The sequence below is a fragment of the Panulirus ornatus genome, chromosome 17 (genome assembly GCF_036320965.1).
Source record: "Panulirus ornatus isolate Po-2019 chromosome 17, ASM3632096v1, whole genome shotgun sequence".
Taxonomy (NCBI): Eukaryota; Metazoa; Arthropoda; class Malacostraca; order Decapoda; family Palinuridae; genus Panulirus; species Panulirus ornatus.
Genome location: NC_092240.1, coordinates 7,138,315 through 7,159,957, shown reverse-complemented (window position 1 = coordinate 7,159,957; position 21,643 = coordinate 7,138,315). Strand labels below are relative to the sequence as shown.

Sequence of the window (21,643 nt, the reverse complement as noted above, 5' to 3'; positions counted from 1 at the left end):
ATAATAATAATAATAATAATCCCTGCGTGTCGTAGAAGGTGACTAAAAGGGGAGGGAGCAGGGGGCTGGAAATCCTCCCCTCTCGTTTTTTGTTTAATTTTCCAAAAGAAGGAACAGAGGGGGCCAGGTGAGGATATTCCAAAAAAGGCCCAGTCCTCTGTTCCTAACACGGGAAATGGCGAATAGTTTAAAAGAAAGAAAGAAAGAAAATAATAATAATAATAATAACAATAATAACAATAATAATAATATTCATCCATCCCTCAATTTATGAATGGGTTACATTCTGAAAAACTTTCTAAGATCAAATTTTCATAAATCAATTTCAATTTATCCATTAACTTACATTTAAAAATGAGTTAAGTTCCTACATAAAGATTAGTTTTTCATAGTAGGAAACATAAAATACATTGTAAAAGTTAGTAAAATTAGCATACTGACAGAACTTCAACCACTATCACATTAACACAGTATTATGTTGACATTTTTAATTTGTCCTTAGCACAAGTGCTAGATAATGGGCACCTCCTCATTTTACTTGGGCAATAATTCACCTTCAAATATTCATTTATCTAATCTATACGTGATCGTCATTTCCCACATTAGCACTACACAATATATACATACAAGAACATACATGTGCATATACATATCAACATATATACTTTTAATATATTCCTCTGAGTCCATGGGGAAAATGAAACACGAAAAGTTCCCAAGTGCACTTTCGTGTAATAATCACATCATCAGGGGAGACACAAGAGAGGAATATAACAGTCAGTTATATTCCTCTCTTGTGTCTCCCTTGATGATGTGATTATTACACGAAAGTGCACTTGGGAACTTTTCGTGTTTCATTTTCTCCGTGGACTCATAGGAATATCTTGATCACGCGCAATATTGTGATCCTTTCCAATATACTTTTAAATATATCTTAAGAAATAATCACCAAGATATTTATAACTGCTAAGTTTATGCTCACAAACTGAGCTGGTGATTCATTTCTATCTATCCGTATCTTCAAAATTTCATAAATAGTCTCTGTAAATCAAGAGCTGAGTGTACAATTATATATTAAACTCATGCAGCTCCATGGATTTCATGCGTATGACTTTTGTGGCTTTTTAGAAAGCATGCAAAACTCTCCTCTCCTTATGTGAGGAGTCAACCACTGCTTTCCTAACCCTTAATCCACACACAGAAATATTGAAGCAAAAAAGAAAATCAGGCAAAAATATGACATTCAGATGAATATACTCTACAGTAACTGTTATAACATCTTTACATGTGCTTCTGTACTATACACACCTTAAAGTGTTGACAGTAAGCACATATCATCTTATAATCCATACCAATGTTGATATCTTTGATGGTAAAGACAGTCCCTTTGGCAGTCACTACAAAATTTCACTCTTATTCCACATGTATGTGGATGCACGAGTTCATCTCTGGCCAAGTATATAAGGATTTATATATAAAAAAATACTTTTTGTAGGTTTATCCAGAAAAACTTAATACTGTATTACATTACGAAAATCCAAGACATTTAACTTGTGGTAAAATGTAACTGCTCATAAGCATGAAGGTAATTATGTGAATTTTGAATATGACAGCACCAAAGTGTAAAGAATTTTTTCTTTTTTCAAATCTCTAAAATTGCACTTCAGCTTTTACCTCTATGATAAACAAATTATAGAGGTTTAAGTTTAATGGGAAAACCTGTTCACTAAACCATAAATTGGCCTTCAGAAGTTCCTTTTTACCCCATGTATCATAAATTTGAGGAGTGTAGGAATATATAAGGCTTTAAAGTAAAATTCTATACCCATAAAAAACCTTTCTATCTAAATATATAAAAAAAAATATATATTTATATATACATATATATGAAAACATCTCAGATGTTATGATAAACAATGCATCCCTCACTTGACTGTTTCACAATGTTACATAATCAGAACATTTAACTCCATTTTCGTGTCACATCAGCAACAATATCACATTTGACTGAGCTACCTTACTCCATCATTTTTTCTTTGAAACCGTGTCACATCAGCAACAACATCACATTTGACTGAGCTACCTTACTCCATCATTTTTCTTTGAAACTGTGTCACATCAGCGACATCACATTTGACTGAGCTACCTTACTCCATTTTTTCTTTGAAACCAATGTTGCATGGGCAAAAGCATGGACTCATGCTAAGTAAATAAAAAGTTAAGTTTAGGAGTGTTAGGAGGCATATAATACAACATGGATTAATGTGAGCTCCTCAAGCATTTGTAGACCCATCTCTTGAAGGTGGAAATGCTGTAGAAAGAGAATGACAAAAGAGGGAACAGAATTTCACTGCTTTACTACACAACAAAAGGGGCTACCATAATGGCCAATCCTCCAGTGACTGGCCTCCATATAGAAATTAAATGGGAATCCAGGTCTAAGAGTTGAAACACAAACACTAGTGCACAAGAGCAGAGACAAAAATATCAAGAACAGAAAGAGGAAAACATCACAGCAGACAATAATGTATGGTCAAACAGAGGTGACAGCAAAATTTATAGGTCAAATAGAGGTGTTGCAGAGCCAACAAGAAAGAGGTATTTTTATTTCACTCTGGCTAACAGGGAGGCAGAATAGGCACCTCAGGCACTATATGCACTCTAAATGATCCCCTGTTGGTGTGGAATACCTCAGGAAGGGAAAAAATTGTGGCAACTATATAACTTCCCCAACTTCTAACATGCAGATTTAGCAATGATGATCATGTGGGGTTCCCAGAAAAGAATGGAAGATATAATTATGCTAACAATGATTATGTTAACACGTTTATGTGAATGCAGGGTTGAATTAAATGAAGTCTGAAAGTAGCAGACAATTGAAATTCACAGATGGATATTGCATTACTTCTCAACTATGAGGTGCTGTAAGAGTCTGAGTTAAAAGAAACAGAATCAGTGTAAGAAAAAGGATGTCTTGGAGTAAAAAAAGTGATCTGAGGTGTGTAGTGTGGAATCAACAGGATTAGAGGCTGAAGAAAGATCACTGGCAGGGCACCACTGTTAACAGGATAAGAAGGAAAGGTTGCTTTATCAATGACTACCGAAACGAAATGATCACAAGGAACTTTTGCACCAGAAAGCAGAGCAGTAAATGAGGGAGGTTTAGTTACCAAAACTTTACGCTTCAGAGATGTTTAGGGTCATGAAAAAAGATTAACCAAATCCTGAATAGGCAAAAGCCAAAGGTGGCTGAAGAGAGATCACTAGCAAATCCTGCATTGATACAACCACATTAATCAACTGGAAGAAAATGAGTTTCGGAAGTTTAGTTACCAAAACTTTATGCTTCAGAGATGTTGAGGGTCATGAAAAAAGATTAAACAAAATCCTGAACAGGCAAAAGCCAAAGGTGGCTAAAGACAGATCACTAGCAAATCCTGCACTGCTACAGCCACACTAATCAACTGGAAGAAAATGAGTTTTGTAGGATTTCATGCAAGAGTTAAGAGGAGTCTCCAGAAATCTGGAGATAGCAGAAACAAAAGTAATGGGGCATTAGCATTCACAGAATGTCAATCTAATACACCCCTTCTACACATATTCAATTTCACTTAAACACCCAGAACAAGTTCATCTTTATTCAAAGCTCCCATATCAGATTTTTTATGGAAAATTAACCATGTCTTTATGTTCTGAGAGTCTGTAACATTAATGAATCCTGAAACTGATATGGCAAAACAACAGTGAAGGTCATACTTCCTGCCCTGAACATTCATCTAAAGTAACAGGTTGAGACACTAATATCTCAATCTCCACTATCTTCGATCAGTGTATTCTATTTATCTATGATGCCCAGTCCCTCCAGGAGCTCCCATCAAGGGGGTGCATGGCAAAAAAGTCTCCATTTATCTGCTCTCAAATGCTTCCCTCATATACAGAATTCCATGCATTCTTCCCTCATCACTGTCCCTTCTATACCCTATTTCCTCATGTCACAGGTGGTCCTCCTCTCAAACCAACCCCTTTAATTGCACTATCATACTCTTTACTTGTAAATGCCCCTTCCTGCATTCTTTCCATATTCCTAAACCACCTCAAAAGAATAATGTTTCACCCACTAAACCACTCATCAGTTCATTCCCTTTGCATTCTCTGCCATACCAAATCCCTCATAAACCCCCTCAATAATTTCTATCCCTCTAGTCATACCACATGCCCCTTTCAAATCACTCATTTCCACAACATGGATTCCTGACCTCTGTGGCTCATGTCCATGTTTTGGTTGCATAGGTCAGGGTCAGGAGGACTGTGATTACTCTTAATTCTTTCTTCACTTCCATACTTACCCTTCTCTCCTTTGTCATGCTATTAAGGGACCCAATGACTCTTCTCACCTGAACTGCTCTCTCCCTTATCTCTTCTTCCATATCACCAAACTTACCAAGATAGCCCCCAAACACTTAAATTCTCTTCCAATCTTTCCCCACCCATATCTACAACAGTTTAATACACCTTCTCTCACTCTGTAGGGCATTACAAACCCTATACTTTCACTTTGTTTCCTTTCAAACACCATTACTTTACTTCTTTCCAAATATTTAGAATTCACAGCAATCTTCAGCTTCTGTTTATACATCCAATTTAACACTAAGTTATCTATGCAGAGCAAACATAGTGTTTTCACTTATACTAATATTTTACTTTCTTTTTTACATCTACATTTTCTTCTGTTGCAATACATTTCTGTGTATAGTACAACAAAATGTGCAATATAACGAAGGCCACAAAAATACAGTACTCAATGTGACACTGCTGCCATTCATGTTTTTTCTTGCCTTAGCATATGCAAACTCCAGCTGGATGGTCTATTTGCTGGAGGAGCATGTCTAAGATGAGGGTCTAATTCACTCATTCGTTGAGTCACGAAAGATATTTCTCCACTACCACCTTTCACTTGACTAACTACTCCTTCAGTAGTTAAATGGGGTCCAAACTCAGGCTCATCTTCATTCACTGCTCTGGGTATTGGCCATATTTCAGTTTTCTTTCTCTCCATTAGAGCTAGAAGACCAGAAAAATTTGTCTGAAGATGAATGGCTCTCTCATCCATGCCAAAGGTGGCCAAGACAGTACACAGAGCCATGACTGATATAACCATGCCATCTACAACATCAAATAAGTCATAAAGTGAAGTAACTAAACCTAAATCTTCATATGCACTTCCTTCTTTTGTGCTATGTTTCTTTCGATCTAATTTTCTCTTATTTTTGGTGGAGCGATATGTTCTTCCAGTGGCTGACGTTCCAGTTCGAGAACCAGTTGCATGACTCCTAGAATATGATATTCCCGTTATTGTACTTGTATCTGAATAAAGATCAGAATCAAGCTGACTTTCATTTCCCTCCATGAAATCATGGTACTGCTTTTCTTTAGTTTCCCGTACAACAGCTAGTCTTAAACAGTACTGAGTTAATGTACTTGTAAGTCTCTCTATTTCTGCAATACAAAACATATACTGCTCTATAGCTCCTGGCTTTATGTGTGTGTCCACAAGATCATGTCGGTCATACCTGTATGCAACCCTAAGTGCATCATCCCACTGATTTGCCCTGACTAAGCAGTCTACTGCTTCCTCTTCATTTTTCAAATATTCCTCATAAATCCATGCAGCATCTGTGAGTTTATTCTTGTCCTTCAGTGTTTCAACAAGAGTGCAACAAAGATTATTCATTTTCTCATTGTCAAACTTAAGTTGTGCCCCAACAACAAGTACCATTTTCCAGTTTCCAGACAGCTGGTAAGCTTTTATAGCATCGTCAAGTTTATTGGCACGAGTATACATAATTCCTGCTTCATTATAGTTTAGTTTTGACCAAAGGTAGTCCCCATATTTTTCACATATAGCTTTGTTCATATCTGATGATGAAGAAAATATCTGTAAAGCTTCTCTGTACAATTTTTCAGACTCTATAAGTTTAAGGCATTCTTCTTTGTGATCATCCCTGTCCTTTAAACATTCTAAAGCCTTATGAAACCTTCTTAAGTGGACATTAATCCTATATTTTCTATAGTTTTCTTCAAGCATTTTTAATTCATTCAGGAAAGGGAGATACTCTTTTGGATCCTTCTGAGATTTTTCAGCAACCATCATGACAAGATCAAAGTCATAGGTTCCAAGGGCTACATCAAACAATTCATTAACATCTGAAATATAGAGCAAATGTCTTAATCCTTCTTCTGCAGATACTTTGAACTTTCTTTCCTTCGAATCTTTCATTTCCTGGATCAATTTCAGAGCAACATCCATTTGTCTGGGAGTCATCTTAACATATGAAGTCAATATAGGTAATAAGAATCTTTCTTCATCAACAGATATCATTGCTTCACGTACAGCTTTGCACACCACATCAATCTTACTATTTAGTGCTTGATTTTGGGATGCCTGGTTCTGTCTATTACTATAATTAAAGGAGTACATGGTGTTAGTAACATCAATTTCATTCAAATTGGCTAAAAATAAGTCTATCCACTGAGGGTTATAAACATTTTGCACAAAATGAGTAATATTAGCAAGAAATTCTGCTGGATCATGGTCATACACAAGATTTAAGTCTATTCGTTGCTTCCTCATGATATCCATAGCTTGGTAATATTTATGCTCCTTTAAGAGGTATTTCAGCGTATGAACTGCTAATGGACGAGGACTTATTACTTCGAGATTCCCACGAGGCATTTGTAAGACTACTCGTGTATCCTGAGGTACAGCTGTAACAAGCCGAGATCCCCTTTCTACTTTTCGTGAACATACAATCCCAACATCCTCATTTCTTCCTTCAACTAATTTACAAAGTGCACTGTGCTTAAGGGGCACTATTTGAAGGGTATGATTAGTTGTAGTTACCAACAAATGGTCAGTGTGAATATGGTATGATGTACAGTTTGCAAAAAGCTGTTTACTTCCCCAATACAAGCGATTCCTGCATGTCAGCCCCAAGGGAATAACTTGAGATCCCTCATTAATTGGGCAAAGACTCATCTGCTCGCATAAACTAGGGAATCTAACTTCCTTTCCATCTTCAATGAAAGGTTCTATTACATGAGTCTGAAGATTGAGTCTAAGCAGTTCTCCAGAGACAAGCTGAAGGGCAGCAACTGTCCCATCAGGAGCAGACACAACACCAACAACAGAATCTTCTACTGGTAATACTGCCCTTACAGCCACTCGTCCAATCTCTGATCCTATGGCTTGCAGGTCAATAACAGCAACAAAACAATCCCCTTCTTTCTTAAAGCAAGCTAGTAAAGTGTTTTTTGCTGCCCAGACCCAGTTATAAAGCTGACAAAATTCTGAAGGCCTTGGAGTTTGTCCTGGGTCCCATTCAATCTTATGTTGAGCAATCACTCGGTGAACCTTGACCTTAACTGTGAAGCCATTTCCTCCAGCTCCAGTAATTTTTACACTGCAACCATGATCATCAAGGGTGTCAGCAGCATGAGCTTGGGTTAAGAAAGTTAAGGTGTTTGAGCCATGCATTACACATATATTGTTACTGTTGCAACCAGGGGGATCAAAGGCTTCAAGAAATCCTGAATCTTCCACATTCTGAGGATTGTCTGATGAACCTTCACAGGATTTAACAATGGGTGGAGCAAACATTACTGTGTGTATCTGCTCTGTGAATGTCACCTCATATGCTGACAGTGGAGGAGGTACAACTGACAACCTAAATGGTGTTATGTATAATTTTGTGCCGTCAATCACTGCAACTTGTGCAAGATCCAAAAGGCTAAAGCCACGCGAAACATTAGTAGTTATGACCCAGCTGTAGCAATGGAGATGGGTAGGTGTGAGTATATGTAAAGTATACGGGCTTTCTTCATCCCAACATACACAATTCATTCCTTTCAAAAACCTCAGCTCCTGTTTCAAGTACCAGTGGTAATTTCCAGTTGTCCACAGCTGAATAATATCTTCTGCTATAAAACCCTCTTTACTGTTCACGAGTGGTTTAATCCAAACAAGGAGAACATCAGAATCCTGGTTCCAGGCAACTTCTTTAACAAGCACCTCATTAGGTTTGAAAGGTAGGGTAAATTCTCCATGCTTGAGGCCATTCTTTTCAAAAAATACCACCTCATGCTTGTTTGGTAACCTCTGAGAAGAAGCAATTAAACTCCCAGAGGGTTTCCATGACAATGCTTGTTCTAGTCCATCCACATCTTCACTTGTGGCCTGTAATATCCCTTCACGATTAATTACTCGAAAACAGCGACTCTGTGTAGCCTGAGCAACATAGCTTACCACAAAGAGTTGGCCATCACCCCGCCAACTGATCCGTGGTTTGCAGTCATCCCAACTGGGAACAGGTTTAACTGCACTCTTTCCAACTTTAGCAGCATGTTTACCCTCTGTGCCATGGAACTGTGTCTCCTTTTTTCCCCAACCTACATTGATGAATTTATTCTCACCAAAATCATCCTGGTGGAGAGTAAGTTCAGTAATAGGATCAAAGTCTGCTGTCATAATCACTATGTTTGCTTCTCCCGTCACCAACACAAGAAGTTCTTGGTCAGGGCTCCAACACGCAGCCTCCACGCCAGCACAAACACTACCTACAACCTCAACCTGTAAGAATCATACATTATCTTTTAGTTTTCCACTAGCTCTAAGAAAACTAAAAAATGCTTATCTTTTTCTTTTCATCACTATCTCATTTGTCTACAAGACATTATCACTTGAGAAATACAGGAATGTAAGAAAAAGAATTTTTTCTAATTAGCATCTTTCATATCCTCAAAGATTAAAGCATTTACATTTCAGTTCTAATGATACTGCACCAAATATTCTTAAACAAAGCATCATTTTAAGAATAAGTCCTAGTTCACACTACTACCTCAGTTTTTTCAACTGCTCCTGTTGACTCCTCTTCTGTCATTATCATCTACTTCATCTAATTCATACAAGTATATTATCATTCTTTCTGTAACTTCATTGATCATGTGAAAGAAAGTGAAACTTAAGAAATAAGAATCCACAAACTGGGAAATCATGAGGTACCAGATATGAGAGAAACAGTGAAATCTGATGAGATAAGAAGGGTCCACTGAGTAACATATTATGACAGAATGCAAAAAAATACATATTCTCGGCTTTCATAAAGTGTATGAGAAAGCATGAAATGAAGTTGGAATCCAAAAACTGGAATGTATACAATCACCATTTTTAATGAAATAGAATAAAAAATCTTACCTACAAATCCATTCACATTTACATAGAGCACATCAAGTGCACATAACATTACAGAACTTTCATGCATATCCTTATGTCTAGTGTAAAAAGTGAACAGTTTATCACACTAAGAGCAGAACTTTATTTATCCCCCTCATTAAGTAAAGTTAAAGGATGGACCTCTAGTCTCCTTTCTACTTAAATCACTTTACATAAAGTTAAAATAGTTACCATGCACTTAGCATCTGAAATACCCTTAGCCTTTACCATTTCATTAATCATGTCTATCCATCTTCTCTACAATTTGCCTCTCTTCCTTGAAACTTCAGCCAACCAAACCATAAATCATCATCATAAGCTTCTCGCTTGTCCTACATTCCATATGTCTGTACCACCTTACACTGTTAGCCATGCAACTACTGTACCTCAAACTACCTTCCTCATCCAACATAACTTTTTCACATCTTTATACGCTCTTTTCAAATCCTCCCATACTACTCCAGTCATCTGTCTCAACCTATTAAATCATTTTAACCATCTGTGCCTATGAAAACTGCAATTTCACTTCCACACAGAAGACTTGAAACAAATATTGTATTAGATAATCTTGTACACTACACATTTATCTTTTTCCAGTTCCATTTTTCACTGTCATATTACCCTTCACAGACTGATATATTCCCAAAATTCTGTCTTTTAAACTTTTCCATTTTCTATCTTTTGTTCTTTCATATTTTTCTTCAACTTTTTTCTTGCATGCACCCAGTAAGGCACCTATGTTCTTCTCACTCATTTTTCCTATTCCAGTGCAAGCAACTAGTAACTACTTCACTTCTGCGATAGCCGTACTTCCTGGCTGAAAAATCTGTCAATTATTCTGAAAAAAGCTAATGAATATTTGAAACTTTTGTAAAGATATTGCCCAAAACACCATGGCATGAGCTTATATGAACCACTATCCTCTGGATGTGTGGGACAGCCCTCACAATATAAAGTATATGAAATGCTAAAAATCTATTTCTCTGTAAAGAAAGACCATAATTACTTTAAAACTGGACATAAACTTCTTACCTCCTGGGTATTATAGTTAACACTGATCACATCTCCCTCTCTTGTAACTACACAAATGGCATCATTCACTGTGATGACATCTGCTTGGATGATGCCTTCAGTCCTGATCTCATGATCAGTCCAAACAACACCAATGAATGACACACTACTGGTATTACTCTGAAAAATCAAACTACTTAAAACTTATAACAATAATTGACAAAGGAGCTAACTTTAAATGTCAAAATAGTAATATAATTCTGAGAAACTGCAGAAGCTGGTGACTGAGTTTGGTAAAGTGTGTGAAAGAAGAAAGTTAAGAGTAAATGTGAATAAGAGCAAGGTTATTAGGTACAGTAGGGTTGAGGGGCAAGTCAATTGGGAGGTGAGTTTGAATGGAGAAAAACTGGAGGAAGTGAAGTGTTTTAGATATCTGGGAGTGGATCTGGCAGCGGATGGAACCATGGAAGCGGAAGTGGATCATAGGGTGGGGGAGGGGGCGAAAATTCTGGGAGCCTTGAAGAATGTGTGGAAGTCGAGAACATTATCTCGGAAAGCAAAAATGGGTATGTTTGAAGGAATAGTGGTTCCAACAATGTTGTATGGTTGCGAGACGTGGGCTATGGATAGAGTTGTGCGCAGGAGGATGGATGTGCTGGAAATGAGATGTTTGAGGACAATATGTGGTGTGAGGTGGTTTGATCGAGTAAGTAACGTAAGGGTAAGAGAGATGTGTGGAAATAAAAAGAGTGTGGTTGAGAGAGCAGAAGAGGGTGTTTTGAAATGGTTCGGGCACATGGAGAGAATGAGTGAGGAAAGATTGACCAAGAGAATATATGTGTCGGAGGTGGAGGGAACGAGGAGAAGAGGGAGACCAAATTGGAGGTGGAAAGATGGAGTGAAAAAGATTTTGTGTGATCGGGGCCTGAACATGCAGGGGGGTGAAAGGAGGGCAAGGAATAGAGTGAATTGGAGCGATGTGGTATACCGGGGTTGACGTGCTGTCAGTGGATTGAATCAAGGCATGTGAGGCGTCTGGGGTAAACCATGGAAAGCTGTGTAGGTATGTATATTTGCGTGTGTGGACGTATGTATATACATGTGTATGGGGGTGGGTTGGGCCATTTCTTTCATCTGTTTCCTTGCGCTACCTCGCAAACGCGGGAGACAGCGGCAAAAAAAAAAAAAAAAAAAAAAAAAAAAATTCTGAGAAATCATGGATTCATATGTAATAATCTAAATATCCTCTTAACTTTTATTCAGGCAAGTGGCTGACAGCATAAAATCAGCAACATTCCAAAAAAGTAACATACCTATAGATGGAAGGCCCAGTAAACAGCTGAAGAACAGCCATGGATGCAGCTGGACTCCAGCCCTGAACTTCCATATACTCCCAAACTTAGCTTTGCATGCCTTTCCCCCAAACACCTTTCAGATACATATAACACCTACTAATTTCCATAGTCTTAAACAGAGAGGCACTCTGTTCCACTGCCACAATGAAACTGGCAGTTTTATAAATGTGGCCATAAGACTGGTTGTTACTCACATTGCACCACACAAGAAAATGAATCATATAAAAAAAAATTCTAAAAATATAGTGGTTCATGACAATGCCAAGTATACAAGAAAGAAATCATGCAACTGTCTATACAGGGAACCATCTAAAGACTCTCCACAAATATGAGTAACTCAGGAATGCTGACCAGCAACAGAAACAAAGACATACAATTATAAATAGCCCAAAAGTAAGAAGCAAAATATTATAATGCCTGTGAATGCAATGTCATATACGGTTCGATGGATCTTCACAATGGGGAAAACAAACATCATTGTACTCAAAAGTGTGGGCTGGCTCAAGTATCTTTCAAAATAGCCATGAGAGCAAGGTGTCCATTAATGATAAAAATCAATCAGTCAGTGGACTGAAACAGGGCATGTTAAGCTGTTAGGGTAAACCATGCAAAGGTCTGTGAGACTGGTTGTCGATTGGATACTGCTGTTCTGGTGCAACGCGCATGACAGCTATAGAATGGATGTTAACAACTGCAGCCTTCCTTTATCTGTTCTTAGAATATACCTCGCTAATGCAGAAAATGGCAATCAAGTATGAAAAAATAATAAACCTAATAAAAAATCATGGAAACCAAGTACAGTAAAACCTCTGTTATCTGTGATTCAAGCCAATGAAATGTTCAAAACACGTAATTTTTTAAAATCACTTGGTAACCCTTTACTACCTACATTCTTTGGTGGAAAATTCACAAAGATAATAAAAATACTTCAAATTGCCCATGCACCATCCAGTGTTTTGTGGCACTGGTGATTGTTTATCATCTCAATGTGCTTTGTGGCATGGTGATGCATGTTGGTCCTGCACATTTGTGCATTATGTGAAACCTGGACTACTATGATGGACAATGGCCCCTTTCAAGCATCAACAGCAATCACCTGACAGCTCCTTGAAGCCAGCTATGTCTCACACAGAGTAAAAGGAGCGTTTTAAGCCTCGAAAAGAAGATGGAGTTGGGCAAGAGGCTGGCTAAGGGCGAGTCCAAGGTGGCACTTATAAAGGACTTGAATGTCATTTGCTTACACTTATTAATATTTCCTTTTTGTAAAATATTTATAAATATGTAAAATTTTTGTTATGCAGAGTGGCTGGATCCCCCAAACATTTTGGATAATAGAGGTTCTATTGTAGTTCATTAGTCATAGACAAAACTGTTTTAATTTGAGCTTACCTAATGAGTACCAACCACAAAATACTTATATAAATTTCATTAACTTTCTTAAGACAGAAGGGGAAAGAACAGATGGAGGAGATCAGGGTTCCAGAAAGTATCACATGTTGCTTACAGCATTCCTCAACCAAGAAAAAGTTGAAAATCACTGGTTTACAGTTAAGAGTGCTATTATGTTATAGTCTGTGAGCATGCAAGCTATCATGTAATCTGGCAAACACATACAGTAATGGTATGTTAATGGATGAATATGATTAGGGAAGTAGCTAAAATAAATCAAAATTTTCCATCCACATCCATATACTGCAGTCAGGGAGGGTATCTAGGCATCCTATGGAACTGGATGTCCATTGCCCTTTGCCTACCAATAATATTAGGATTATGAACCCAGTTACCCCAAGTATATAGCTAGGAGTTATAGATAATACAGAAAAAGACAGACATATCTTACTTATATGATTAACTGTGGCCAACAATAATTACATCTACCTAAATATCTAGGAATAAACTGAACATTTTCACACTATCAGATCGAATATCAACAGAAAAGTTTCTAATGCAATAAATGAGGAGCTGGTTAACAGTAATTGGTAGGAGCAGTAGATAGAAGTAGTAAGTAAGAACATTCAGCCAGGAGAATTAGGTAAAAACATTAGGTAGACATAGTAGGTAGGAGCAGCAGAAAGATGTAGTCATTAGGGACATTAACTAGGAGCCTTTGCAAACACTGCACTAGACTTGCCCTCTGCCATTGGCCTGTTAAGAGTGAGGACTAAAGACTAAGAAGCAGCACTTGAGTTCTTTAATAAACATTTCTGTGGTCCGTATGTTTGTCTGCATGCATAACTGTGTCTCCTCCCATGTGTAGTCATACCAATGCTGGTTATGTTCTTGTGATTCCAGTGATTATGGGTCACAAGCATGCTTGTGATGGAGATTCTAGTGCTTCTAGTACTCCTAGGAGTAAGAGAAAGTGTGTTGTATCAACCATTTGAGGGCAATGAAAGTGCACTATCCATAACAGTGTCTTAAGGTACGAGTATTTGGACAGCATATGATATTTGAAACCATAAAACTGAAGTGTTTAAGTTTAATGCTTATGAAGCTGCAATCAAAATCACTGAAAAATTTAAAACAACTTAAGGATCTGAGCTGCTGCTTATAGAAAAAACACTCTTGTTGTAAGAACTAGTGTTTAAGTAACATCAATAACTTTATATATACATTTTAATGTTATTAGCAATACATAAATGACTTTTACAGTACACAATGGTGTACATCATTATGGACACCTACATGACTCAAGTTCTAAATATACACAGGTGTCTGGAAGGGCAAGCATGCATATCATAGAGTGTTCTGTAACTGAATTATGTAAATGAATTCCAATAAATTATGATGTTTATGTGTAATTCCATACACAAGCATCCTCATTTTCAAATCTAATCAATGAATTGCAATGATTTTATCATTAAAATGCAGAGCTTGCATCTGGCAAAGCTCAAAATTCAAGCTTTAAATGTCTACCTATTTAGTTTCTGAGTAAACTTATCATCAACAGCATGACAGACAATACAACATGTACTCACAGTCTTCCTTGGTTGGATTCCTTCCGTGTTTACATGATAAATAGCCTCAGTAATGACATCTGTGCATAGTATCCCTAGGGAGGATAAAGAAACCTCCCTACTGGTATCATTTATCATTAAAATGCAGAGCTTGCATCTGGCAAAGCTCAAAATTCAAGCTTTAAATGTCTACCTATTTAGTTTCTGAGTAAACTTATCATCAACAGCATGACAGACAATACAACAACATGTACTCACAGTCTTCATTGGTTGGATTCCTTCTGTGTTTACATGATAAATAGCCTCAGTAATGACATCTGTGCATAGTATCCCTAGGGAGGATAAAGAAACCTCCCTACTTGTATGGTCAACTAGAACTAGGTTTTGCATTGCTGGCTGATGTCACCACAACCTGAAAGAACAACAAGGTTAGATTATCACTTGCTAAGAGCCTTGAACACAAATAACTCCCATACAATATGATGGTTAGATCATAAATGTTTGATTAAAATAAGTCAAGTTAATCTAGATTTCTTAACCATGGTTAGTCTCAAGAAAAGTCTTATATGGACAACATAACTTTAAAAATATATAGATGACAGTTAATCAATAAATTAACCTAAGTTCTTTAACCTTTCCATTGCTATAATCATCAACTGACAATGCACAGTTCACTCATTACATCATCAAAAGACAATTTAATGGTTCCTACCCTCATATGTGTTCAAAGCTAATGTTTGATCTCACCACTTACCCCCAGATGTCCAAGGATTTTCCTGCCATAGCTAGAAAAAAATATCGTACTGTACCTCAGTCACCCATATATATCATCAGAAATGCAAGCTCACTCTGTCTCTGTACATACAACACCAACAACAGTACTGAAAATTTAGTGGTCTACTTTGAGAATAACCTTCGGTGAGGAGGTATCATCATCAACGGATGTAGATGAATACAATCTTGTCAAAAAACCTCTCACTCCAAAGGAGTTCAGCCTTTACTTGCCAATGATTGCAGCACAGCCCTGAAGCTGTAACAGTCATGTTAAAAACGGTCCTGGGGTTATACAACTTAGAAAGGTTCTACTGATTTCTAGTGCCATTTTGCTCACTTTTGCTTCATGCTTTCCTTGATCATCATAGCTGTCCCCATTCATTTACTATTGATATGATGAAAATGATGTTCGAATTCATGTTCCCCAGCTTAAATAACTCCTAATTATATAAAGAGTCAACTAACATGCGTTTCTTTCAAATCCATACAATATTCCAGTAAAGTTCCAGTTTAGGAACACCACAAGTATATGGATGACATATGACCTGATTTCTACCCCTTAGCAGAAGTGATTTAGCCAAAAGGTACATGATTCAAGGTATGATTTTCCCTATAGAGAAATGACAGCAGGGCTGTGATGAGGTAAAATGAGGTAAAGCTAAAGTGAAACACTAGTATAAATCAACAGAATTCATGAAAGCCTTGCTTCAATTCATCTACAGGCTGAGCTTTACCTTAACATAATTTATGAAAGCCTCTCTCCAGTTCATCTAGACACTGAGATTTACCTTAATATTTGATATCATATTCAAAGTATACCAATGACATCTACATCTTCCTTCTGCCATACTGGTTCTACGCATAAGGAGAAAGTAAATACTCATGAAGCACTAAACATACATTCAAGCAAACAATCTTCCCAACAACTGAATATAAACATCATAACATTCACATTTTTTGAATGACATTAAAAATACAGTAAATCAAGGTCGGTAAGAATATGCAGGTAAATTTTCATGTGCTCTGTTAATTTCTAACACAGCAGTGACAATCTGACAAATCTTTGACCCCTACCTACTAATGTGTGACTCTTCTCACAACTGTTGCCTTAAATATAAACACCCTTGCTCCATATGTCTCCACTTCTTCTGAAGACATGTGTATAGTTTCATTACGAATATCATTATGGTATTACTTGTATATGTTTTTTTTTTTTTTTTTTTTTTTTTTTTTGCCGCTGTCTCCCACATTTGCGAGGTAGCGCAAGGAAACAGACGAAAGAAATGGCCCAACCCACCCCCATACACATGTATATACATACGTCCACACACGCAAATATACATACCTACACAGCTTTCCATGGTTTACCCCAGACGCTTCACATGCCCTGATTCAATCCACTGACAGCACGTCAACCCCAGTATACCACATCGCTCCAATTCACTCTATTCCTTGCCCTCCTTTCACCCTCCTGCATGTTCAGGCCCCGATCACACAAAATCTTTTTCACTCCATCTTTCCACCTCCAATTTGGTCTCCCTCTTCTCCTCGTTCCCTCCACCTCCGACACATATATCCTCTTGGTCAACCTTTCCTCACTCATTCTCTCCATGTGCCCAAATCATTTCAAAACACCCTCTTCTGCTCTCTCAACCACGCTCTTTTTATTTCCACACATCTCTCTTACCCTTACGTTACTTACTCGATCAAACCACCTCACACCACACATTGTCCTCAAACATCTCATTTCCAGCACATCCATCCTCCTGCGCACCACTCTATCCATAGCCCACGCCTCGCAACCATACAACATTGTTGGAACCACTATTCCTTCAAACATACCCATTTTTGCTTTCCAAGATAATGTTCTCGACTTCCACACATTCTTCAAGGCTCCCAGAATTTTCGCCCCCTCCCCCACCCTATGATCCACTTCCGCTTCCATGGTTCCATCCGCTGCCAGATCCACTCCCAGATATCTAAAACACTTTACTTCCTCCAGTTTTTCTCCATTCAAACTCACCTCCCAATTGACTTGACCCTCAACCCTACTGTACCTAATAACCTTGCTCTTATTCACATTTACTCTTAACTTTCTTCTTTCACACACTTTACCAAACTCAGTCACCAGCTTCTGCAGTTTCTCACATGAATCAGCCACCAGCGCTGTATCATCAGCGAACAACAACTGACTCACTTCCCAAGCTCTCTCATCCCCAACAGACTTCATACTTGCCCCTCTTTCCAGAACTCTTGCATTCACCTCCCTAACAACCCCATCCATAAACAAATTAAACAACCATGGAGACATCACACACCCCTGCCGCAAACCTACATTCACTGAGAACCAATCACTTTCCTATCTTCCTACACGTACACATGCCTTACATCCTCGATAAAAACTTTTCACTGCTTCTAACAACTTGCCTCCCACACCATATATTCTTAATACCTTCCACAGAGCTTCTCTATCAACTCTATCATATGCCTTCTCCAGATCCATAAATGCTACATACAAATCCATTTGCTTTTCTAAGTATTTCTCACATACATTCTTCAAAGCAAACACCTGATCCACACATCCTCTACCACTTCTGAAACCACACTGCTCTTCCCCAATCTGATGCTCTGTACATGCCTTCACCCTCTCAATCAATACCCTCCCATATAATTTACCAGGAATACTCAACAAACTTATACCTCTGTAATTTGAGCACTCACTCTTATCCCCTTTGCCTTTGTACAATGGCACTATGCACGCATTCCGCCAATCCTCAGGCACCTCACCATGAGTCATACATACATTAAATAACCTTACCAACCAGTCAACAATACAGTCGCCCCCTTTTTTAATAAATTCCACTGCAATACCATCCAAACCTGCTGCCTTGCCGGCTTTCATCTTCCGCAAAGCTTTTACTACCTCTTCTCTGTTTACCAAATCATTTTCCCTAACCCTCTCACTTTGCACACCACCTCGACCAAAACACCCTATATCTGCCACTCTATCATCAAACACAATCAACAAACCTTCAAAATACTCACTCCATCTCCTTCTCACATCACCAGTACTTGTTATCACCTCCCCATTTGCGTCCTTCACTGAAGTTCCCATTTGCTCCCCTGTCTTACGCACTTTATTTACCTCCTTCCAGAACATCTTTTTATTCTCCCTAAAATTTAATGATACTCTCTCACCCCAACTCTCATTTGCCCTTTTTTTCACCTCTTGCACCTTTCTCTTGACCTCCTGTCTCTTTCTTTTATACATCTCCCACTCAAATTTACAAATACATATATATTCGTATATGTATTTGTAAATTTATCATCACTTTCTTCTATCACAGCATCTGTATCATCTCATTATCATATAATATCCACTCAATGTAATTATATTTGTGATAAGGATGGGCCAAGATTGATGTTGACTGACATGAAATTTTATTCATCTATTATACTTATTATTATACTTTACTATACTTTATTTATTATACTTTATTTATTATATTTATTTATTATACTTTATTTATTATATTTATTTATTATACTTTATTTATTATATTTATTTATTATACTTTATTTATTATACTTTGTCGCTGTCTCCTGCGTTAGCAAGGTAGCGCAAGGAAAGAATGGCCCAACCCACCCACATACATATGTATATACATACACGTCCACATACGCACATATAAATACCTATACATTTCAACATATACATATATATACATACACAGACATGTACATATATACACATGTACATAATTCGTACTTGCTGTCTTTATTCATTCCTGTTGCCACCCCGCCACACATGAAATGACAACGTGAGGTAGTGCTAGAGAAGACAACAAAGGCCACATTCGTTCACACTCAGTCTCTAGCTGTCATGTATAATGCACCGAAACCACAGCTCCCTTTCCACATCCAGGCCCCACACAACTTTCCATGGTTTACCCCAGACGCTTCACATGCCCTGGTTCAATCCATTGACAGCACGTTGACCCCGGTATACCACATCGTTCCAATTCACTCTATTCCTTGCACGCCTTTCACCCTCCTGCATGTTCAAGCTCCAATCGATCAAAATCTTTTTCCCTCCATCCTTCCACCTCCAATTTGGTCTCCCACTTCTCCTCGTTCCCTCCACCTCTGACAAATATATCCTCTTTGTCAATCTTTCCTCACTCATTCTCTCCATGTGACCAAACCATTTCAATACACCCTCTTCTGCTCTCTCAACTACACTCTTTTTATTACCATATATCTCTCTTACCCTTTCATTACTTACTCGATCAAACCACCTCACACCACATATTGTCCTCAAACATCTCATTTCCAACACATCCAACCTCCACACAACCCTATCTAACCCATGCCTCGCAATCATATAACACTGTTGGAACCACTATTCCTTCAAACATACCCATTTTTGCTTTCCAAGATAATGTTCTCGCCTTCCACACACTTTTCAACCCTCCCAGAACTTTCAGCCCCTCCCCATCCTGTGACTCACTTCCGCTTCCATGGTTCCATCCGCTGCCAAATCCACTCCCAGATATCTAAAACTCTTCACTTCCTCCAATTTTTCTCCATTCAAACTTACCTCCCAATTGACTTGTTCCTCAACCTACTGCACCTAATAACCTTGCTGTTATTCACATTTACTCTCAGCTTTCTTCTTCCACACACTTTACCAAACTCAGAGCATCTCTATCAACTCTATCATATGCCTTCTCCAGATCCATAAATGCTACATACAAATCCATTTGCTTTTCTAAGTATTTCTCACATACATTCTTCAAAGCAAACACCTGATCCACACATCCTCTACCACTTCTGAAACCACACTGCTCTTCCCCAATCTGATGCTCTGTACATGCCTTCACCCTCTCAATCAATACCCTCCCATATAATTTACCAGGAATACTCAACAAACTTATACCTCTGTAATTTGAGCACTCACTCTTATCCCCTTTGCCTTTGTACAATGGCACTATTATTTTTTTCATACAACTCCAGAACCTCCCATCCAGGAGCTCTGCAACGAAAATCCTACAGTCTATATCTCCTTTACTCATCACAAAAATCCATAAGTATCAATTTCGATAAAATTACCGTTGCAGTCATCCTGTAAGTTTCAAGACTTAAAAATCCCAAAATTCGCTGGATGTCCAAAACGGTACTACTGCAATACCATAAACTTAACATATCCCAACCTAACCAAAACTTCAAAACCCCAAAGTTCGTTGGATATCTGACATTGTAATAATGATCCCAATTTCGTTAAATTCTATATCTTGATAACTACCATCTGAAATTTAGGGATACTACCATAATCTTAGCCTTGTAATCTAACTAAGTTCTACTAAGCATAAGTTGACTGACACGCTATTTCTTCCTGATCAATAAGCTATTTCTATGGTGCCCCTTAGACGGGCGGGACTCTAGCCGATTAAATAATATAGAAGTCCAAACTTTACGATAAAACTTCTGTAGCCAAAAATTGTACGAGAATGGTATAATCTACCACAACGTATATTACAAGTCAGTGTCACAAACAAATTTCACAGCCAGTACGCACGTGCTAGACATGGGGTAAATATTACGCAGGGCCTAAAGAAAAAAAAAAATGCAAGTTCAAAATCCTTAACTCAATCTTCTCCCACTTCTCTCCTACAGAAAAGGCCGATTTTTCATAATCATAATGGTATAGGGGAGATAATTATTTCTGAGGGGGTTTGCGTCATTTTGTATCATGAAGATAAGTGAAAACAATGGAAATTTAACGTGCATTACATGTGTTAAATTGACAAACCTGAATTATGAAGAACGTGTATAGCCGAGCGACCTCATGTATAAATATTTACCAAAGTGAATTAATGTCTTCATTATGGTCATATGAATATCAGAAAGCTGAGAATTAATACGTATCAATTGACAAAAAATTAAGATAAATAAGGCATTATGATGATATCAAAGTCTGTTATATTTTTGAACGGAGAACAACGGTTTTCAACTGCTTATCAATGAGCAGTTTTTTCTAAAATTGTAGCTGTCTGCGAAACATTTTCATATCATTTTATGTTTCAAACATCTTTATTGCAGCCCTGAGAGATAAACATATGATTTACTCAGTATAAATAATTATATCCTTAATCCTTAGACGATTTCATGTCCTCACTAACTTATATTTAAAGTTTTGCTCTCATAAAAATATTGTTTTGTCGTTCTCATGGTAGGTATTCTGGACTAATTTCTCTCTGTCAAAAACCTTGACTTAG

General features: G+C 37.7%; 1 protein-coding gene across 1 annotated transcript; it reads right to left on the bottom strand.

Moving 5' to 3' along the window:
- Positions 1–1,483: 1,483 nt before the first annotated feature.
- Positions 1,484–21,283, bottom strand: Elp1 (elongator complex protein 1). The gene is made up of 4 exons (XM_071671862.1): positions 21,178–21,283; positions 14,850–15,003; positions 10,301–10,459; positions 1,484–8,626 (listed from the first exon to the last, which is right to left on the bottom strand). The coding sequence occupies exons 2-4, from the start codon at positions 14,979–14,981 to the stop codon at positions 4,820–4,822; spliced, it is 4,098 nt and encodes a 1,365-aa protein (XP_071527963.1). The 5' UTR covers positions 14,982–15,003; positions 21,178–21,283; the 3' UTR covers positions 1,484–4,819.
- Positions 21,284–21,643: the final 360 nt, after the last annotated feature.